General features: G+C 35.8%; 1 protein-coding gene across 1 annotated transcript; it reads right to left on the bottom strand.

Annotated features, from left to right (window-relative positions):
* Positions 1–4,785: 4,785 nt before the first annotated feature.
* On the bottom strand, positions 4,786–22,130 carry LOC107164917 (RNA exonuclease prage). The gene is made up of 3 exons (XM_015512923.2): positions 21,177–22,130; positions 12,298–12,882; positions 4,786–6,894 (listed from the first exon to the last, which is right to left on the bottom strand). The coding sequence occupies exons 1-3, from the start codon at positions 21,475–21,477 to the stop codon at positions 5,387–5,389; spliced, it is 2,394 nt and encodes a 797-aa protein (XP_015368409.2). The 5' UTR covers positions 21,478–22,130; the 3' UTR covers positions 4,786–5,386.
* Between the last annotated feature and the right edge of the window lie 3,300 nt (positions 22,131–25,430).

Genomic DNA, 25,430 nt, shown 5'->3' with positions numbered 1-25,430 from the left:
TAGATGCGCAATTATTGTCTTAAAAAAACACTTCACACTATTATAATAAACGATCGGTGTAAGATACGATACGATGAACAAACATGATCGATAATTTTTTTTCCGTGTAGAAACTTACACGTCACACAACTTTTTCCGCCGTGTTGGAATTCACATATGCACTTTTTTTTTTACCGTTTAGGAACTTACACACTTCATTTTTGTATTCATCTGGCCGTGTAGGTATAGAGGAATTTAGTGATTACACATCTCATAATGCGTATATTATGTAGTATGAATACAATTACGAAGGTATGCATTTTTTTTACCAGTTATTACCCTCGTGTGATGGGTAAATACGATTCGTCGGGGAATTGCAGTGGATGAGTTATGGATATTTTTGGTTGTGTCGCGAGATACCTACTAAACGCTCAGTCGAACAAAAGTTGGTTTTAGCGATGAGCACTGCAAACGTAAAATGTCGATATACGTGACAACGTCTTATACATGCTTGTATATAAATAATATAATAATATTACTACAATATTCTTATCATCATCTGCTTCCGTATCGCGAGCATGATAATAATAATGTGACCTTTATGATATAGTGATTTGCACTTGACCGGGTCTAAATGGATTGAGCGCATAAGACATTATCTGCAGATAAGAAGTTTTGAAAATTTATTAATACATTATTTATTGGTCTAGAGCATCGATCCTCACATATGTGGTATGCTAGAGAAATCTCACTAGACGAAAAAAACAATTTCAACTAATAATTTTAACATTAAATATTAATTATTATTATTAATATTATTTTATTAAGTGAATAAAGTACCACGCGTACAATAATCTCTCGAATGATTTAACTACCTATTTAAGACTGAAGGTTACCAATAATGAGCCCGATATTGGAGTCTCGTTGTTTATTGAAAACAACACCGAAATTCTCATTAAAAAATTATTATTTTAAAACACAACCGTTGTGGAACAACGAACAAAATTTAATATTTAATTAATCGCAGTATATTTTTTGATTTTATATCTGTTGTTCAATAAATGTCGTACTTAATGTTCATAATAATTATTTAGTTCCTAATTAATACTCATAAACTAGAAATAGTAATCACCTTTGTTTAACTACTTGACGTTTTTTTTTTTTTTTAATTAGGATAAAAATAAATGACGATTAATACTAGGTTAGACCATTGGCCAGTGGTAATAGGAATACGAGAACGTTCTCAAAATTTGTATGACGTATGGTGCTGATATAAAAAAAAAATGTATTGAAAACTGCTGGTCTAGAACATCACGTGTGTGTACTGTATAAAATACTGTTATGTATACCGAAAAATAATAATTATACGAATTAATAGTAATTATAATATATTATATAGAGCCACTAGCCTGCAGTAGGTACCTACATAATAATTATTAAATACCTATACCTATTTTTACGTCTCGACAAAACTTGCAGAGGTTGTCGTTATAGTTACTAGTTCAATTATAATATAATATAATATAGGACCTTATATTAAATATTGTGTAGGTACTTAAATGAAACCCAATGTAACTAACTCATTGTAAACCAAACAACCTTGCGGTATATTTCACACGGTGCGAGTACGTATGCTCATTAATTCTTTGTTTGTTTTTTGTACAAACACGTCGGGCTGTCGAGGATGAAGTTTTTTTCGAAAAAGACGATAATATAATAATGACGTTATGTTTATGTGTAGACTTTAATATTATCGGTATACGAATGGAGAAAAGGGGTTCATGGCCAAGTATTATTTGGTGGTGTATTGCTATGCTGACGAGCATTTGAACGTAGAACTGAAATCTGAACAAAAGTCACGAATACGACCTACCACACATGATTTGTAATATTTAAGAATAACGATATCACTATAATATTTTCGTGAATAGAACTGATTATGATATACTTAGGCCACGCCAAAAAGTTTCTCATATCGTAAAAATATAATATTTAAAAAAACAACACGAAAAAAAAATAATGTATAAAATGTTCACTAACGTTAAATTCAATCAATCGATTGTTGACTGTGTTGTTTGAACGAGGATTAACAAATATTTCTGACTTTAAATGTTTAGTACCTATTGAATTTTCGATTGAAATGTTGAACTGTAAGTGGAAGGATAAAAAAAAACCCCGATCTCTGCAGCAATGCATTGAAATTACATTCTGGAATTTTATTAGTTGCAACTTGCGAACATTTATTATTTCGTCGACACATGGCATCGCACGTGAACTTTTACCATCGGTATAACAGTATTTTGCCTTAATTCGAATATCAAATAAATATTTTAGATTGTGAGCGGATAGTGATGAATGTATTGATTTTACAATGTTTTGTCTCTTTGGAAACCTTATTTTTTGTTTGTCAGTAGGTCTCTTTTGAGACAGTTAAAATGCCCCGATTTTCCACTTCAGTATTTATCTATTTATTTTTTTTTTTTTGGGAAACTGATCTAGTTGGTACTTTAAAATCCACAATAATAGTTTTCAAAAGTGGAAAAAAGAAAAAAAAGATTATCGTTCAAAAATCAGTTTTTGACGCAATTGATTTAGATTTTTTGATGTAATTTAAAATGTTTGGCTAGGTTAAAATACTTCAAAGTTTAATACAAAGTTATTCATAAGCTGTTGTGAGTGGAAATAAAAGAATTTGATCATACATCCACAATACATTTTCACGAGTATCTTAAGTTGAAATTTCGACAAATTTATAAAAATCTTGAAAATTTCAAAACTATTTTGAGTAGAAAATTCATAAAAAATGTTCTATATGATATGTATATATCTGAAAATGTAATACAAGATTCCTCATAAGTTTTCCTACTTTTAACAAAATTTTACCTTAAAGTCAAACAATTTTTTTGATTGTTAAAGTTCAATTTTTTTCGATATTCACTACCGAAATTTAAACCAACGACTTTGTTGTAATTCGAAAACGAATAACCGAAGATACTTAATGTACATTTAATTGTTTTCTATACGTGACAATTAATATTTTGACTTATTTAAATTTTTTTAAAGAAATTTTCAATATTCAATTTATTTTAATTTTTATAAACGTCTATTAATTTGAATTTATCAGGTCGAAAAGCTTGAAAATGTAATACAAAGTTCCTCGTAATATAACATAATTTCAGTTCAAAAATATTAAATATACATGTAGGCACGATTTTTTTATAAGCATTTTCATTTCAAATGGTTTACGAAATTCATCAAAATAACGAAAAATTGTAAATTATCTAAAGATAAAAGTTTATAAGAAAGTTTCTCATAAGTAGCTGTGACCAAGAAATATATTAATTCTGTAATTTTGTGTATAGATATTTTTATTTAACATTTTTTTACGGAATTAGACATTTAAACGTAGAATCATGATTTTAGTTGTTATGTCGTTCTTAAAAATATTAAATATGGGTATTTGAAATTTTTAAAGTATATTATTATCTTATATTCCAATAATGACATTTTCAAACGCAATTTTTGTGAAAAAAATCAATTTTTAACCCTATCTACTGTGTATTGTACTATTGCCTATAATAATAGTAATAAATTACCTACTTTGATAGCGGTAAATATCATAAAATAATAATTATATACTTAATATTATAGCCTGTCTTCGTTCGGAACAGTTTTCCGCAGACATTCAATGATTTCACATTACTGAATCCAAATTTAAAACCTGTAATAAAAAAAAACAACTACTCCGACCGTAGGTCGTGTAACCTAACCTACGCAGAGGTGAATATTAAAACAACAAGTAAAAAAAATAAATACCTTACCGAGCCTAAGTTGGATATTGCACACTAACGAATATAATAGTATAAAAGTTTCGCACAATGTTCTATAATAATAATAATAATTATTATAATATATTATGAGAGAGTTGGCTACCGTTCGTCATTCGCGCGTCAGCATGTATGGATGCGACAAATTTCCATAGTGGACGTGCCAAACAACGAACAGGACCTGTGCCAGACGAGATTTTCATACGATTATTTTGTCATATTATTCATATATCATATTGTATATTGTGGTACTTTATACTTACAGCTCGCTTAATATACGATTTTATTATTGATTATTTTCTATGGGCGTCAATCGACGACTAGTGATCTCTTAAAATATTATACTTAGCCACATGGTCGTGCGGCACACACATTTCCGAAAGTCCAAATGATTATTAATATTATCCGTCGGATAGTGTATACACAAGCACATAATAATATCATACCTCTAAATGCATCGTTGTCATTAATTATTATTTTAAAAGGTGCGCAACTTTCATTCCGACCTTAATATTATTATTATTATTTTTTTTTTTTTGATAGACGTACCGAGTGAAAGCTGTACCGTTGTCAAAAGGGGCAACACGTCAACACAATGTATTGACAACGAATGTGCCAAGACCGGCCCCGGTGGTAGATGATAATAACGATAATATTGTATCCTTAATTTTCTTCGACGATAATCTTTTGCGAACCGGACAATGACGAGAGCTGAACACAAAATCGCTTTCGTATTACTACCTATTTACACACATGCGTGATGCGTATTAGATTTCATAGTGTTTTGGCTCGTTGACATTTAAGCGACGGTCGACGTACAACTGGCGGTTTGCCTCACACGGCACCACTACGAACACTTAAAAAAATATATCATAATAGTCACGTTTCATTCATCAGAAGTAATACAAAATTACGGAGGCAGGGGGCAAGATGAGGAGCACCCGAAGATGTTGGACAGAAAATATGAAAAACAAAATGCTTTTAAATTAAATAATATTTATATATATATACGTTAATATATATAAGTGACACAATTTTTGTACAACATAATATTTTATAATCATTAATTTTAAGTACAAAAAATCTTGGGATAGAGAAATGAGGTTGCGGGGGGGAGGGGGAGTTTGTTATTAACAAATTACTCAGTCAATTTAGATCGGGGCGGAATCACCGTTTTGCATACCGGATCATCCGTCGATCGATTTATCACAATGTCAAGTGAAAAATAGTCGTATAAAATATTTTTTTTTTTTTTTTAAAATAGGAAAAAAAAATGTACATCACATTACTTTGATGATATTATTATACACGCGCACGGCACATACACGACGCGTGCCTACATCTGTCATAAACACAATATTATATTAATTACAATATAAACGTAATACTCGACGACACAATAATAATGTATATATAGGTAGCTGATGTTATGTGCGTACGGCGCATGCGCGATCATGATAACAACAATAATAATATGCATGAGTATAAATAGGAACAACAAAGTGAGGTGCGGGGTGCAGCAGCAATGAGACTGGATGGTATTGGGGGCTGCGCTCAACAGGGCGCAGGGCGACCGGCTGCTAAGTATCCGGATTCAGCTTGCGGTACAGATAGTACAGAACTATGTCCATGGCGGCCCGGGCATCCTCTTTGCTGTCGTGGCCGTTTTTCAGTTGGATCTCGCGGCTTATTATTCGCCAGGCCAGACATTTCAGCGAAAACTTGAGTGGTTGGTTCGGGCGAGATCCCGTGTTCGGGAACAGCAACGACGTGTCCACCACCAACGGGTGGATTATGCGGAGCACCAGTAGGTCGGTGCCCAGTCCGTGGCCGACGAGGATCGTGTCGCTACTGATGTACCGCAACAGGTCGCGCCGGACCTGGTTCAGCGTCTTGGACGGATGGCGTGCGAAGTGGTGCTCGGTGATGCCGCTGTACCGGGTGTTGTAATCCACGATCGGGCGGCTGGGCTTGACCAGCGTGTCGTAGACGACCGTGCCGCGGATGTCCACCAACGTCACCTTGGTCACCTCCAGGCCGCACTCGGTGTAACACATTTCACAATCCAACGCGAACACGCGGCAAACGTCTCCAACCGATTTCAATAACGCTTCTTCCATCATCAACATGCACGCTTGTTTGGGACACGACGAGTACGGAAACAACACGGACCAGGTGCTCACGTCACCCGTCTCCACGAAATTGCCGATCTCGTTATCGCCGTCCAAGAATCCGTTCCACACGTGCTGATTGGCCTCGGTGCAACCCGGCGACGTCTGGCTCTCTTCGAAGCAGCAATTGTACGCGCTCTTTTTCATGGAGTCAATGAACTTGTACTTGCCGCAGTGGTACGTGCACCGACCGGGCGCCGCCGACTTCTGCTCGTCCTTTACGTTGTAGAACGACGAGCACCGAACGCACGGCACGTGATTGTTTGACGACTGTTGTCGCTGTTGTTGCTTTTGCTTTTGCCGTCCGTCGTCAGAGCCTTTGCGATGTCCGAGCTTTCGTGGAGCCGGCGGCGGGGACGTCGACGAAATCTCCGTCATGTCCAAGCAGAACTCTTTGGCCACAGGGTTCAACGCCTTGTGCCGCATGTTCTGCCTGTAGCAATGCGCGTACCCAGCCTTCATGGACTTTACCGGAAATCCGCTGTCGTAGAGCTCTTCCTCTTTCAGCACGTATTCCGCCTTCAACTTGCACCAGACTTCATAGTCATTCATGAATAAGTAGCTCCGCAGGCTGCCTTCAAACACTTCCCCCGTTTTGGAAATAACGGACGATAGGTGCAGCGCTAATTGAGGTGACGGAATCGCGTTTTCTACGTTTATCGGTTTTTTTTCATCCGTTGTAATTGTCATGATCTTCTCCGGCACCGTCGTTTCGGCAAGCATTTCTGCTTTATTTTTATTGAGCTTTTTTCGCAACCTTTTCCCCATTTTCTTGGACGTCGTTTCGAGATTGCCATTATTGATTTTATTATTGTTGTTTGTCCTTGTACAGTTGTTATTCAGCTCGTTTTCTTTGTTTCGTAATTTAGCTTGTTCCTTTTTTGTCAGTTCAGCCGTCGACTTCTTGACAACCTTCTCTGAAAAATACAACGTGGAAACCAATCGTCAGTAAAAAATAATTAAATACATATTATAACACAAACCATCATAAATATTACTGGGGAAATCTTGTGAGAGGCTTACTGTATTATGAATTTTACGGACCACGACAAGCTCATGACAACAGATATGGTTGGGATGTACGATGATTAAGGTGAAAAAAAAAATTAAGGATTTATTGCTATGACGCTATACATACATAATACACAAATTCATGATATTATTTATAGGAAATTATATTGACATACCTAATTTTAATTTAATATTAATGGGTAGATGATTTTAAACAAATTCGAATTGTTTAAAATATCTGATGATGGTATAAATAATAATAAGAATTCCAGATATATTTAAACATTAAACTATACACACCAGCCAACACTAATAGTTGCCTCGGTGCGCAGTTGTCTGTTGACAGACGAATGTTTGCAATAAAAAAAAATCATATTTTAAAGATATTTATATTTTTGAATAGTTAAAACACGTTTTGAAACGTCATAGCACATTATACAGCAGCTGGTTAACGAGCACCACCGCGTGTAAACCCTTAGTCAGTAAGTAATCGAAACCACCATCCAAAAAGTAGGGAACGTAAACATATATATATAGGTACATGAAATATAACGAGCGGGCACTTTAAATAAGCTGGACATATTGTCACGATGTGTGCGGGTGGTGCGTGATTTATTGTATTATAAGAGTGAGAATTTCGTCAGTAAAAAAAAACACCTGTTTTGTAATCGAATACATTTTTCGACGACGACGACGACGCTTCAGAATGGAAAAAAAAACTTTCAACGTGGTGTGACAGCAGTTTGCTCGATTTCAAATGTGTCGATTACACATTTTATACTACACCGGTCGGCGAGAAAGCCTCGGCTAACAACAGATGTGCAGACGAGAACCTTAAGACCAACGCAGAGTCGACATATTAATAGCAATTATTGCAATATGACAGACGTGTATATTAGGTATATTTATGATAGTGGTATTATAATAGTTATTAACTGCGATATCGAGAGATCACCACCCCGGTTTTTTTAAAATAGATTACTTTTTAGTTTCTACGCCATCACCACTGGCCGGCACTGCGACTACGTGGCGGCGACAACAATCTCGTTAAGACATAAAAAAAACGCATACATTATTTTAAATCAGCGCGATATCGTGGAAAAATTAGAAGGCAGAAGGCGGGTACGTATCTACAGCAGAGTTGGTGCGTCATACTTTCTCGGAGTAATCGGAACGCTCTCGTTTATCGAAGACTTTAACTCCATCGTTGCAATTATTGCAGCAACAAGAACACCACACGAGAGTCTAGAACTCGTACCTATTCCACGCGAGTGTTGTACGTGTGTATAATATAATGAATAATGATTGTTTTAGTTACGATCGAAATAGCTTACAAAATAATATTATTATCCGGTAAGTGGTGGTGGACATCACCGATCTATCGATGACACACGTGTCTCGTCGTCGTATTCGGAAGATTTCTCTTTGGCGCGAGAGAGAAAACCGTGAAAAATATAACGAACGTTTCGGGCCTTGCTGGAGTTTGAGTAAAGGTATATAAAAAGACGAGTAAAAAATACTTAACATTATATATTAAATTAGTGTAAACAGCGCAGTCCCGTGTATAAATCGAGTGCAATTCAGTTTTGATAAAGCGAAAAGAGCTTCACGAGCTGCAGTGGGGCATTTATACGACAGCGAATCTTATATAGAATAGATATAATATAAGCAATAATAAGATAGTATTTTTAATATTACGATAATATCGTCGTCGTCAATACGGGAGAAGAAAAATTAATCTGCTCGCTCGTCTACTTTCACTTGATCTCTATTATAATATAAACGGCTGCAGCTGCTGTATATGACTACGCGTGAACGATCAGACAACTTTCTTTGGTTGTTTAAAATTTTAGTATAATTTATATGAGCGGTATTTATAATGTATATATACAGGATACACATCACGAATATAATAATATATGATACATTTAAGGCGACGCTACACGCGCATCTATTGTCTCCGTCTTACAAGTGGCAAATTTACGCTAGGCAGTTCACGTTTAATTTCGTTTGTTTATAAATTAGAGTTGATCAGCTTATCACGAAAAGATAATTTTTACAATAATTCAATTTCTAAACGACAGTTACGAGCGTTTTTAAATCGTGCGTTATTGTAAATCGCTAAAAATCAAATTATACAACATAATATTATAATGTTTTTACCATTAAATTAGTTTTAATATTAATAATATTCGTAATATAGTCGATTCACTATATATATTTTTTTAACTACAACCAAACTTAACGTTAACTGCTGAGCCTACATTTGCCACCTATTATGTTACGCACTTGTAAGACAGAGACGACAAATTCCGGTGTAACGTCCTTTTAAATACGAATTCAACGTAAAATCAGAAATAACTAAACAGAATCAACAATAAATTCACGTTATACATACAACAGTATACGGTACACGAGTATCTATCTTTTCAGAACTATAGCAGCCGGATCCAAAGCACCGGCGCCAATCCTGTATTCAAGTTTTAAAGAATATGTAAAACTTATAATTAAATAGGTATTAAAATACCTATTGTGTGCTTCAACTGCGTGTCACGAAAAACGGTTTGGATTTACAAACGATAAGTCTGCGATAAAAGTAATATTTATTTGCGAAGTATAAAAATAAAAAATCTAATAATGTCACGTGAAAACGACTTTTTAGAAGTCCCTTGCACTGTTCCCGAACAGCGTTACGTTTCGTCTATATGCGATTCATACAAATTATTTTCAAAAAACGGTAGTGTCATTTGCCTATTCTATCGAATATCGATGTGTCCTTCCCCGTTTCCCGCGAATCTACACCGAAAGCAAAATAATAATATGCATGAATTATATATAATTAAAACGTCTACGTCGTGTCACTCTAAACTGTTGGCACGTCAATCCGAAACAACGACAGCAACCGTTTCGGAGAAGTTTACCGTCACCATATATTACAACACCGAACAAAATGATGAGAATTGAAAATATGATACATATATATTAATATATTATATTTAGCAGTCGGCGCGAAGAAAATACCAACGTCAGAGAGCTAGATGACGAGATCGTATATTTACTATTTTTTCCATCTATTCGTAACCCGAGAGACCGAGGACCTGCTGATGGTGCGGGGAAAAAATTATAGACATGATTAATATATTTTTTTTTTTTTTACTGTTCACACGTGTGTGTTAAATAATAATATTGTCGATTAATTATTTTTTTTTCCATTTAACTCGTACACATAAAAATTGGACATATTAATTATCGCCGTCGACGCCGTCGCAGTCGTCTCAAACTGACAAATTCTTGTGGAAAAAAAATTTACTTCTCAGCTCGAACCACTGCGGACAACGCCACGCCTTTAAATGCCGTACAACGGCAAATACTGTACATTATGATTATTTTACCGCACAAAACGACCGACCTTTATATAACCCTAATTCTAACCCCGACCTAACGCTCTTACCTATGTTATATACAAATATTTATACTTAACACTGCAGCTCTAACCGCTAGTTCAAATTGGATTGACGAATATATATCAAGTGCGTTGTGCGCCATGAGAATCGTCCTGTATAACATTTTTTTTCTTGATAATTTGTTCTAGATGATGCTATCGGACATATGCCACGAAATATAGGTAGTGGTCGTCAGCCTTGAATTTTACAGTATATATTTTATTTCATTTTTTTTTTTGAATACCACTATATGAGTATTACTACTGCTACTATACTACCTACCATTTTACCACCTGTTACAATATTTAACAATTATTATTTATTTTTTTATATATATTTTAATATATTATATACGTAAGTAAACATTATATATATTTATTATAAGTAAAGCCTCCATGCGTTTAGGTTACAGTGTGTGTAGGTACGGCGGCGGCTAAGGTCATTTTTTTCATCGTGAGACGCACACAATATTATTTGCTATAAGATACGAGGATACAGGCATTATTATACTATTGTATAATACCAACAACTGAATAAATTAACACAACTTGAGAACGAAATAATAATTCATGGCGATCGTAATGACCCAACCACAGATGCGAGAAAATCTCGGTCATAATCTAAAGAGAGAGAGAGAAATAAAAATAAAACCGATTAAACATACCATTAAGATGCTCGAGGAAATATCAAATAATATCCATGTCGAACAATACGCAAAGATAATAAAAGACACGTGGTATACGAATCATTTTCAGCCTGAACTCGGAAATGGCGATGCTAGGAAAACAAAACACAATAATATTGTCGTGGATTTTTAAAAACACGCATTTCTCGTCGGGAATTCGTAAACATATATTAAAAATATATTATTATACACACACGCCCTGACATCGCACCGCTGTCGAGGTTGCTCTTTTGGTATATATAGTACAACATTATAACCTATTATAATACCACTACCATATTCCACCGGAAGTGCCCAGGTACAATAATATAATATGTAAATAATTGGTTCATATATATACAGGATATCAATCGGAAATTGATTAGAGGCGAGCCCAGACCGGACCTATAATATAGGCGTAGAACCGCCGTTCAAGCAGCAGTATGCAAGCCATAAAAAATCAAATTTTGTTTAATTCGTGAAATCATAATACATACTGCATAATCGTCGTTGGATGCGCGTACAATATTTCATCATCGATCGACCCAACCCTTCGAAGGAAATTTTCCGACAATATTATTGTTGCGGTGGAAAATTTGTGGTAGAAAATCATCATTGTTTCGACCACAAGTATCCTCCTCGAGTATAGCGCAAAATATTTTTCTACCTACTAAAACAATAATTGTGTTCGAGATTAGCAGCCGTTCTGTTAACTTTTGGTACTAAGCAGTCAAGTTTGCTTATATAACAACTTTGCAGTGGAAGAATGTTTATAAGGATTTCTTACGAATTGAAAAAGATTTTTTCACCACGAGCACGTGACGTGTAATTGAACACGACAAGCGGCAATTACGTACTATTACGCGCGCGAATTATATTATATATATCGCACGAGATCGAGGAACGGCGGAATAAGGCTGTAACGGGACATAGCAGGCATATTATATAGCATTATAGTACAGCTTTATAGGTATGAATGAAAATATATAATAATACACAACGAACGGGAAAAACGGTAAAATAAAAAACCACCGAAAAACGAATTAACCTATAACGCAGAAAACACGGTACCGTCGCGGTCGAGTCGGCGTTGTCGCGGATAACCAGACCGAATCGCCACCGAGTTTGAGTGGCGACATTTATAATATTATTACACACACGTTGTAGGCAGTAGTCAATGTGACGACAGACAGTGTACTGACCTTTCGTTACGAACGTGTCGGCCGCCGTAGTCGTAGTGTTGTCATGGCGCTTCCGCGCCGCCAGTTGTTGTCCGTTTTGTGTCGCCGTGTGATGTTCTTGGGACGGCTGCTGTTTTCTCTTACTCGCGGCGGACATCACCACGCTGACTTTGGGCGCCACTGACGGCGACAACTTTCTATTACCGCCGTTCGACTGCTGACGCTCTGGCTTGACGTCGTTCTTGGTGGACGACGTAGACGAAGTGGACGAACGGCGACTCCTCTTGTTCCGGTGATGATCCTGGTATTGATAACTATTATGGTCGTCGTCATCGTCGTTGTTGTTACAGTCCTCGTCACCGTCCTTGTTGTGGTTGTGGTGGAGACCGTCACCCACTGAAGAGTTGTTGTGGCCCGGTGACGGGTCAACAGGAGTGGAGACCGAAGTCGCAGCCACCGCAACAGATTTGCGACTCTTTACTGGTGACGGTGGAGCCGACGAGGGTTTAGATTTTTTGGAAATTTTATTCGCCGGCGGATTTGAATTCCCCAAGTCATCCGTGTCGTCTTTATTGGCGCTGGTGGTCTGCTGTTTGGATTTCGTTCCTGAAAAACGAAAATAATTTTTAGAAAAATATATAAAGCGCTAAAATATAATATAGTATTCACACGACATCTTAATCTTAAAGTGGGGAAGGGAACTGTACTTTCGACATTTTTACAATTTCCACCAGTTTGCGATTAGGTACTCCGAGCTAAATAATAATAATAAGAAAGCCATGGCTCATAGACGTAAAAATTAATCGCAAAGTCGCAGCGTGCAGTTATAGCGATTATACACCGGTGTTTCGCCTTTGATGAAGTAATTCATAAAATTTAATTTTTGTGCATAATAATTCAACACCAATAACATTAAGCCTATCTAGATGCATTGTAGCGATGCATAGCTTATGTGTATACCTTACCTGATTTTCTAATAATTATATAATCGGGTACAATTGAAACTGTAGTAGGTAGGCCATCATATAGGTTTACATATCACGCACGTCTGGACAGCATATGAAAAGACCGAAAAAAAATAAATGATAGAGATTTCGTTATATAAAAAAAAAAAACTCTGTTGGATAACTAACTAGGTAGAATATCGTGTTATCAACTCATAAAAAATTTTAATATAGCGTGTTCAGTATTTATATGGGTGGTGGTGATGAGTTGAAGGAGATGTGACGTACATATTATAATAATATACAGTGGGCACGCATAATATTATATTATTATTATTAACCTTTACAATCTCAATTTTGTCAGAAAACGCCCGGAAAATTAGTGACGTAATGCCCATCGTGTTAACACGACAGGTCCAGTGTGTAATATTTGGTCCCGTGTATCTATAGGCGTCAGCCTATATATTACACACGAATAATAGTTATGTGCTTGACTTAAGTATAGATATTATAGATTAATAATAAATATGGATTCTATAAAGTATCGTTCCCTCCAAATACCATAGTCGCAATGATCGATTTTTGTTTTCCAAAAACATCATACCTATAGTTATCCCACATTCACACACCGAGTTAACAACAGTTGTTATAATATATAACTCAATTTCCCAGAACCCAACGGGAATTTCCCTATATTATAGTACATGTACTCCATTCGAAGAGATCTAACTAAATACTATATAATTTAATCAACTATATTATATGTCTTGTATACAATATAAAGTAGATACTTTATAGTATTGTTTTTTACACAAGATTATAATATACCGTTATTTATTATAATATAACATAATATACTTTTCCTAAGATCGGAAATATTATCGATACATATTTTAGACAATTATTTTATAATTTTGACCCAGTACATATAATTTATCTATACATATTTATACCTAAACCAACTAATATAGCGCTTTAGCATACAGTTTTGATATAAATACTAATCTAGACATTTGTGTACGTGCATAATTGTTATTTTACTCAATTATTTGTCGACCAAGCCTAACGCCATTTTAGATTCAATTCATCGGTGCCTATAACCACTCGACGACAATAATAAATAATATTGGTACAGCAAATAACTCTAACACATTTTTATTTTCAATTACACATTGTATCGTTATATAATGTGTACGACGACAACGACAATATTATTGTTACCAATTGTTAAAAAGAGCCAAGAACTGGTGGTAAGACATATTTTTTCGAAAATAATTCGTAACTATAAATATACTGAGATGCTGAAATTGTTCAATACCATAATAATTATATATTATATTGGGAGCTCAACGCTCAGAAATTTTGTATGTTCACGCTTTATACGCCGGAAAACGATGGAGAAAACAAAGAACATCTGCAGGGCAGTGTGAGGTTATAACATACCATCACGCCAAATACAAAATGTATAAAACTGTCGTCGAGTTATCCTTGTTTCGTTGTCGAACAACAAACAAAGCCGTTTCGGTTTTGATGATGCGACGACGACGACAATATTAATAATAATGATAATAATAATAAAGATGGTCCTCTGCAGTTTCGAAAGAGACACGGTTACAAAAAAACGCGTATTTTTGTATTGTTCGTTCGTTTCGTACACGTATTATTATTGGGCGTATTTTAAACTTAACAGCACATATCACCACACACACACCGCACCTACACACACACACGTTGCATTAACGATTCACGGCCAACGCACACAATTGATCTTTTTTAAGCAGTGTATAGAGAAGATTTGGTTTTTTTTTATTGTTTTTTATCGTTTTCTCGAGTTTGCACGCGGCGTAATGTCGTATTATTCTACGTCATATATTATAATCTCGAGACTATCGAATATTGTCAAGTCCGTTTTGATAACGACGGTCACATACGACGACAGCTATACAGCTGTGTCACACTACAATAATAATGCATACTGTATAACTTATTTTTTTTTTTTTTTTATAGTTATAAAGAAGGATATCGTATATACAATGTATACATAACATGACCAGCCTATAACACAATACACATAGTCACACATAGATAGGTAGGTTTCTTTTTTCTTTCAAATATCGTATGGAATATATCCCAAAATATATACATATATACATATATATACAACGTTCTTCAGGTAGAACATTATTTTTATTATTATTTCGACAAAATCTTCAGACATACCAATTTTAAACACACGTTATATGGGTAAGTACTAGTATGGCCGTTGCAGTATTTTCATTTCCACAGTATCGAATCGATAGAGAACTTCATTTTTATTTTCGGAAGAGCGAGCTCCCTCGACACATCGCGCCATTGAAGTCTAACCGACATCGAATCGTTCCCATAGAATATGCAATATATTATTATAGTTAGTCCGGGTCCCCGGGTATAACTGCAGAGCTGTGTTGAAATTAACAGTCTCGACTTTTCCTATTAACCAGAACCAAGGCTGCCATCCCACACTGAGCAAATATTTATACTTTTAACTGGTGACCGCCTATGTGCACGTATATTATGTGTAATTACTAATTATTAATTACTCATTAAGCTGCGGAGCACTGCAGAAGCTACACGTCTCTCCTTTATCGTCGTCGTAAGAGATAACATTTCGTTCGCGTGCTCGAGTAACACTTCATAAACAAGTTTGAGTAGTATTGTAACACGTAACCCATTATCGTGTTAAACTAACAACAAATCATTTGTTTTTTTATTTTTTATTTTGTTCGATTTCAAGTTCAAGTACCCCACGTGCCAAGTACTGCGGTCATCCTTTATCGTCGACGGTCGTTCCGCTTTCCGCTGGTGCGTTATCGACACGGCAAACTACAGTCATCATTCGACTCTGGCAGACCGCGAAGCGATTTTGCCTCTCCAAGGATCTCTCTATAAAAGATGCGCGTTCCTCGCCATTATTATTATTATTATTCAATTTTCTTTCAGGAGTCGAGGGGTAGGGGGATATCTTGTTTTTTACGGTACACTAACTCGAAACCAACTAACGCACATGATCTCGGTGCATTCAAGGTGATAATACATATTATAATATACGACTTTCCGACAAAACCCACAGTGAATTTTCGACAGACGCGCGCGCATACACACACGCATTGTCTGCACCAGATGAATAGAAACCTAACGTCAATCATCGGCCCGCACTCTCCACCCCCTCTACACTTGCCGTCGCAACCACATGCACTACTGTAACTATATTTCTGTACATATTGTTCTTTACTGGTCGATGGTGATGTGGTAATGCGTGCGCCTCGAAAACTGGCAAAACTAAACTCCAAAATGTAATATCATAATAGTGGCTACAGGTAGAGGTTAGGGTGCCTATACACGCGTATCAATGACAATATTATCGTTAATTGAATTTGTCGTTCTCCAATGAGGTTAACGACTATAATGTGAATATACCGTGCACACAAATAATTACTTATTGTTACTATATTATAATATATACCTCGAAATCATAATACACGCGACAACGTCCTTCGCATGTGCCAACAATGTATTCTGTGCCTATACCTCACGGCATATAATATTATATTATACTATCCACACCCACGTACGGTGGTGTGCCTATAATTACTGTGTTGGTCGAAGAAAATCATATAAATTCGTCAACGAGACTAGGTAAAAATAAAATAAGAAAACCAAAGGAAAAACAATAATATAAGACACCGACGTGACATATTATAACACACTGTACAGTGTGTCTATTTAATGTTTTCATATTTTTACTGATTAATATTTAAGCAGTCAGCTGCAGTAATTCAGTATGCCCGTGTGACCTTACATATTGAAATTCTGTTTGTTTTTATAGCTAGAAACATAGTGCTTAAATATTTATTTCAGGAAAAGTTTTTAATCATATCGATGTGCTAGTGCATACACATCTTGGTTTTATAAATACCAACACACATACTTTTCAACCAGATTATTGCCGTAATTGTAATTAAATTATTAATATGGTCTAAACCTGAAAGTGGTTGAGCTAAAGCTATTTAAAGCTAAGGGAATAATAAATCGAATCTTTTTTGATATTTCATTAACTTTGTCAAACTCATAATAAGCACTTTTAATGGATTCTGAAAGAACGTAGTGCTAAAAAGTGATGAGAATTTATATTCAAACATAAAATAGCTGCAACTCAGTCGGCAATTGTAAAAAATACTAAAAATATGGGTGGATGTTTAAAAAATCCAGAATTAATACTTAGTTGCTAGATTTGCTACCCAACGAGACTATAAATAAAATCACATGTTGCACCAGTTTTGCAAATTTGTTACAGTTCTGTGGTTTTACTCACAAAATGTATAGATACATACAAAGGGCAAACTAATGGAAGTCCACGGAAACCCGACCATCACTCAACACACCTACAAGAGTATTATAGGTACGATACAGAATATATTATATACATTGTCATTTGGCATTCGATCGAATTTTGATTAAAAATTGATATAAAAATGTACCTATAAACAAGTTGAGTTTAAGAACAGTTGTTACGAAAAGGCGAACGCGCGTACTTATTGCCTACACGTACACAATGCAATAAATATTATATAAAAAATTGTTTCGCGGAACTTTCGACTCGTCGTCGGGCAACGGTGTCCACACACACGCGTAAAAACTAATGATTTATTATTAGGTACCTACTCAAAGTTTGTGCGACAATCGCATTTTAGGTCAATCAGACGACTGTTAAATATACATTTGATTATAGATCTTAAGGCCTGTAGTTAAAAATTCGTCCATTTCATGAGACCTTGTTCTTTTTTTGAGGACTACCTATTGTTACAATATTTTATTCTCGGTGATCACTTTCAAACGTAATTATGACACACAGAGTAGAAACACAGTATCTCCCAGTAGGCGATTTCAAGATCGGTATAAAGTAAGAATACTTCAAAAACAAGTGATGAAAACACGTTCACGTACGCACATAACTATTAAGTAAACGTAACCTAACCTACCATATAGTAAGTACCTAATTATCATTTAATACGTTATGATTTTAACTTTATGTAAACCTCGGAAAGTGTTATTGTTATCTTTTTTTAATTTTATTTTCAAAAAAGATTTTACTCTTTACTATGCTAACATCATACCTAAAACATTTACTAACTATCAATTTTTTTAAATTTCTGCATAAATTTTAAACTTCAACAAGTTTTTTTTTCGAAATACAACTTTCGATATTATAAGTATACATTTTTACGTTATAACTTACAACAATCAAAATTAGACAGAAAATATTTTATGGAAATGAGCATAATATAAGAATATTGATGGATGAACAATATGGATTTACAAAAGCTTATAAACAAAAAATATGTTTTTAAAAATATACCAAAATGATATTTAAATGTAAACACCCTGTATGAGGTATGCTGATAAATCAAAGTATATAATACTACTACGTTTTGAATTATTAAATTAAGAGCTACAGGAGGAAAGAAGATAATGTGTTATTGTCTCGTTTACCCCCTTCCATAGTGCTGTGTTCTCACACGTGTTCTATCAGTTTCGTAAGTATATTCATCACAACATACATGTGATTTTTAAGTTCCATTAAAACGCATTTTAACAGCCAACCTAAATTTTAGATGTTAGTGTAAAAATTAAACCGTTAGTAGTCGTATGTACCTAACTAAATATTTAATACTGAATTGGTTTCATTACATTTAAAAAATATGTAGGTAGTTTATCTGTTATGGATATCATTAAAATAATAGCCATAACATAATACATTTGTTTGTATTTACAATCAGAGAATACAATATTACTTATGTATTGCATTATATAAATACGACTTAGTTGGCACATTTTAAAAATGTAAGTTTATTTTAAATAGTTAACAAACGTTATAAATGGATGCACCTACCGACCTACCTAATCATTGTGATAATTGACAGTGTCACAAAAACAAAACTGACGAAAATTAATAACAATATTATTATAAATAAGTATGTTTTAAAGACGTATATGTACTGTTCGTGTAAGTACCTACATAGGTATAAATGTTTTTACATTATTTACCATTAAAATACTTAATTACGCCGGATACGTAATATATTATTGTCTACGCCAACCGATAGCTATTTTTCTTATTTATTCAAGAGTAAAAAAACGAGGAAAAAATATAAATACTATAAATACACAACATACCTAGTTTGGTATAGCAAAATTATTATGTTATGACGATAATACATAGCAAAACGTGCACGCATGTACGAAATTCCGGTGGACGTCAAAAACCCAAAACAGTGACAATAATAATAATAATAATAATAACAACAACAATAACAATACGCATTGAATCGGATAGTCGACCCTAAGTGGAAATTGTGTGAAGGGGATCGATGTGGGTGGCATCTGGGATAAAAACGGTACAACAAAAGCGGTTGGATCAGAGCGCAGACTGTAGAGATTTTTAGAGCTACAACAGCAGCCAGCAGGCAACATGATATATAAAAACGCGTTTTATTATATACGAGTAGGTATTTGAGAAATGAATTCTTTAGCGTCCTTTCGTCGCCGGTGTGTTTCGAGGGACCACGCAGCACAAAACATGTTGGCCTTGGATATTTTACTGCGCAGTAAAAACATCATATTTCATCAGCCCCGCACCGAGACCCCATCGAAGGAACCCTCTTTCTTTTTGTTCTGTCGATCGTCCCCGCCCCTCCCCACACAACCCACAAAATTTTAGAGGGGTTTGATGGCGAACGGCGGCAACTGGCGAGCGACCTGCTAGCTGGAACAATGAGAGGGTCGTGTTTTCGAGGCAAAACGGTTTCTCCCATATGGGCTAGCGAGTCCGAGCCGTCTAAAACTTAGATTTTACACGGCAAATTATTTGAAAAAAAATAAAAATAAAAACCAATTCTTCATCGATTCCGCGTATTTCGAAACGTGGCGTTTTCTGCAAAACTCAACCACAGTTTAACACCAAAATCACGTAATATCGTTCGGTTTATACACCATTTGCCATTGAGTCGGTGCTAAGTATAATACACAATAATATCATTACTGTTACCAAATAATTAAACAGGACGTTTATGTTTGTGTAGACGAAAACTCGAGATCCTGAAATACCGACAAGGCTCTCGAGGATCTCGACAACATTATTACAACCGCGCTCATAACCTCCTACTGTGGTAACGCAACACACTATACGACTATACTCGCGCGTTTACGATCAAACCACCGGTGCGGCGTCGCCGTGTACAATATCGCAGTGTGTTGTTGGGATTATTTTTAGAAGCCCTATTCGAGGCGGTCGACGACGCAGCAGCTGCCTCTATCGTTGTGTTTGCGCGCGCGCTCTCTCTTCTCGCCCACTCTCTCTCTCTAGATCACTCTTTTCGTCTTTCTCTCCCTCCCTCTCTAGATCACTCTTTTTGTCCCTCTCTCTCTCTCATACTCGATCACCCCCTTACAAGATATTATCGTCTTCTGTAGCTTACGATCGCGCGGGGAAAACGCTATTTTGAGACACCCTTGGCGTACGCGTGACAAAGAATTTTATTTCACTGCGTACATGGCATACAGGTACCGATGGCGTTCAATAAACAAAATAAGGAGAGGGAGGGTTGGAGAGAGACATACGAACGGTGTCCAGCAGCCCATCGGCCGCGAGATTCATCGCAGCAATATTATAATAATAATAATAATAGGTTACATAAAGAACAACGACGATGCTGCTGCAGTCGACCTACCCGGCGGCGAACCGGAAACGACCGAATTCCATAGACATGAAACCAGACTAGCGCGCTCTTAACCTACACGGCTACACGTCCTGGTCAATCGGCCGAACTATGGTAATAACCCACCTGGTATCCGACCCGCGTGGGTGACATAATACGAATAGAAAATAAATAATAATACGGTAACATTAGAAACACTCACGTTTTGTTGCGGTAGTGGTCGACTGCTGTTGCTGTTGGTGTTCGGCCGTCTGGGAGATTAAGTTCGGACAAAAGTATAGTATGATCCTATAAGTCGAGACCCCAACTACAAAGACCCAAAATATCACATAAACGATGAACAAAAGAGAACTCATCGAGTCGTGGTTGTTGGCATTGTCTTTGCTCATCGCGTTTGTGGTACCAAAAGCGTTCAGTATGTTATTCGCGGTCAACGCAACACTGTCGACGACCAGCACATCCAACCCGAGGAAGAAACACGTGGTCATTGTGGTTATGCACATGTCACGGCGTCGTCCTGGTGTTCGCAGTTGTAGTGGTTGTCGTCGCACGCTGTTTGTTCACAAATAATTCGACAGCGGTACGCTATGTCGACGCGGTCGTATGCGATGCTTGATGCGAGCATTTAAAAAAAACACACACACACAATAACCGACGGTTGAGGAAAAATAAATGCCTGACCGAGAGATCGATTGAATTATGTCGAAGAAAAAAAAATAATATTTACAAATTAATGTTACTTAACATCATGACCGTACGAGTAGGTACGCGAATCGCGTGGTATTTTTAATCGTTAACGCTCGATCGTCGTCGTTATGAGTTCAAGACGCGAACGCGAAGTATCACAGCGCAATATTACGTAGGTATAATACCTGCAGTATTAATATCATAGAAATAGTACGAAACAAAAAAAAAAATTAATAATAAAAAAAAAAATTTCACTGGCGAGAAACGATATTGTTGTAACGCGCGCGGGTCGCGGACGCACACAACGTTTTTTTTATTATTATTATTTATTACGGACACGCGCGCACGGCACACGGACGGAGAGAGTTGATCGCACGACGCGTCCAAGACGGTACCGGGGAAACGAATGACGGGACACGGGAGAGAGCAACGAGTCGGTGCCAGACGGAGTGTTAGCACAGTGAGTGGCCCGCCGCTGGCTCACGGCGAGCTGCAGCTGCTCGTCGGACGACGCGACGACGGCTCGACCGCCGGGATACGCCATCTGTCGGATTGCATGGGCAATCCGCACGTAACGCGTGGAAACTATAGTAAATTAATAACAATAAATTATTGTTATAACCGTAGAACAATAACAAACGACAGTAAAAATTATTATTATTATTATTATTAAATAATTGACGTGGAATGTGCGGTATCGTATGCCCAAATTTAGTACAAGGTTAGGTATTTTAATACAAATTCAAAAATATCGAAAAAATACATTGTCATCAAATTCGTCAACGTCGCGAAAATGTTCAGATTAATTTAAATTTTTATAGCTAAGGATTAAAATTTTAAACGAGATTTCTAGAAAGTAGTTTATACAGTAAAAGAAAAAATATAAAAAGACATACCCGTCTTTGATCAGAATCGTTTTGATGATTTAACAATGAATTCAAATTTTACATGTCCCCGTGACCCACTCGACGACACTGGCACTCACTTGCCAGATTTTTTTCCATCTAAAACCAATTGCTTAAACTTTTTAATTTAATCGAAAAAATATGTTAACAGGCTTAACGATTACGTATATTTTTATAGAACAATAAGTTGCGAACTTACATATGTTATCACATGTGTTTTTGATGTTTTGATTGGAGCATTAATAAACGAAATAATATCAACAGGACTACAATGGAATTTATTCGAAACTGAAACATCATTATTGAGTTAAAAGAAAAATTAGTATTGAAAATATATAGATAGTTACATAACTAATGTAATATAAAAGGTATTATGTTCCGATTGGCAATTACACTAATAAATAATAATTAGGATATAACTATAATCAATTTCGAAAGAAGTTAATTCTCCAGATCGTAAACTTGTTATGCGATAATATATACGGTCATTCCAGTTTCACCTTCAAAAACCGTAAGGATACTTACTCACGTATAATTCAACGTAATAGTTTAATATATTATATGGGTCACCAGTTCACCACCTATTATATAAATAATAAATATCTACAATAATATTTATAAATCAAAATTATAAATTATCATAAAATATGAGTAAATTACATGAAAACTAACGGTGGCTCAATATGATCATCTCACTAAGAAGTATTATCAATTAAATCGGCATAAGATCCGTCGCGATTATTCGACACCATCACTGGTGTTCTCGAAAGATCTTTATAATATATAAGTCTCGGTGACCGTCGTTCGTTCTGGGCTACTCTGGACCGCGTCTTAAAAAAATATTTTTGTATTTTATCCGCGATAAACGATCCAGCAAAACGAGGATATCGCCATCGCTACTGTTGTGGATGAATAATTGCCGAAATCATCGAAGAATATTTATACCATTTATGGGTCTCGACGACCACTAGAATGCGTATGAAAATACATTTTATTTGATAAATACACGAACGAGCAGAAACTCAACCATAATAATATCACTCGTGTCAAAGATTTTCGTAGGCATAATCGTACGATCGTTGGCAGGCCTGGCAGGGCTTATAGAATTGTGTCCAGCTGCAGCAAAATTTTAATATGAAACGAGCAGTAGCAAATCAAAAAGTGTACATGTAGTGCTTCTTATTCATGCGCATACTAAGAGGTGTAAATTATTTTAGAATACTTTGGAGAGTGGTATTAGATGTATATATACAAGAAAAAATCGTCAATTTTAGGCACTGGATAAAGGCCAATAGAGAGCAAAACCAACGCTCAATCTGCGGAAACGCACCGGGTGTACGTACCGGCTGAAGTTGCTAGCTCCCGGATGGGTGACCACCCGGGATTTTTAGCAACATATCCTTGCCACACATTCACAAACACGTGTTAGAACTCTACCCACTTAAAAAACCTACAAACTCAATACACAAAATAATAACCCCTACCGTACCACCCCACAACCAATGGCCTATGTATAGCTAATGGCCTTAGCAGTGGCGGATTAAGCAATTCGCCGCCTACAAGCAGGACATTTGCCATTATTTTCTATATCATTCAATGTTTCCATAAATTCTTTCCAACTATTTTTGAAAGAAGAACATGCATTATAACAACTAGACCACCCAGTAGCTCTTTTCACTGCCCTCTGATTTGGTTTTAATTTTTGTAAATATAATATAATATTGCTTGTTTTTATATTTATTTGTAAATATAAATATTTATAAAAAACATAGTTTTGCTAATAATAAAAATTCGAGTTTATCGCGTTCACCGAAACCATTTCAGTATTCAGTGAGTTAATAGCCTAATGAGTAATGACTAATATTCATAAATTATAATATAATTTTATAAATAAATTTTTTTTTAAGTGCGGCAAATTTGCCGCTCCAATCACCTGATTACTTTGCCTTTAGGGTAACTCGCCACTGGGCCTTATAGTCGCCGGGCCTTAGATCAATAAAAAAATAAAAAATAAATATTATTATAATTATTATTATGACGCGTTCTCCCGACACCCGTTATGCCGTCGCAGCGAGGTCGGGATTTGTATTATAATTATTTCCACTGAAACGCCGAATGTCCGAATGACTCGTTTTTCTCGTGGGTAAAACGTATTAGTTTTTTATACGATTCGTGCTCATCGACGGTGGTATTGATTCACGGTCTCGCGGGTGTGTACGTACTGTGCGTGTAGTTAGTCGGATTCAACGTTCCGCAGGAACCTATCTCTCACGTGATGACGATATAATATTACATATTTTATGTTATGTTCGGAAACCACGTTTTCCGTGTTTAAACGAACTTGGCAATGCGTCACGGGCCTTAACCCCTCTTGTAGTCTCACGATAACTATAATGTTATGACATAATGTATAAATAATTTGCATCATCCACACTGAAATACCTACCTATACGAATTACGACGCCCGCGGTACCAAAAAAAAACAGAATACGAACTGACCACACATACTTTGTTGTATGTAGGTATTATAACTATTTCCCGTTGAATAAGCGAAATCGTATATACATTTTTTATTTTTATTTGAAATTACATGATAAATCATTAGTCAATTCGGCTGATTTAGACTGATAACTCGGTAACGGTAATTTCTGCAAACTGCAGTTTCCCTACTCATCATCACACACGACCACACAAACATCGCTCTCAAAATAATATTAATAATATAATATTGTGATGAATTTAATTATTCTATTGTTATACATTATTATGATGGATTACAGCCTGTAGACAAAATGTAGACAGTATGGTAACGCGTACCTACTTACATCGAATTATATTTTTTGTCAGCAACAATAATAATATGT

Source organism: Diuraphis noxia, unplaced genomic scaffold (assembly GCF_037042655.1).
Source record: "Diuraphis noxia isolate RWA-SAM2 unplaced genomic scaffold, SU_Dnox_SAM2 contig0004, whole genome shotgun sequence".
NCBI classification, from domain to species: Eukaryota; Metazoa; Arthropoda; class Insecta; order Hemiptera; family Aphididae; genus Diuraphis; species Diuraphis noxia.
Note: the sequence above shows the minus strand (reverse complement) of the source record. Positions and strands in the feature narration are given on the sequence as shown.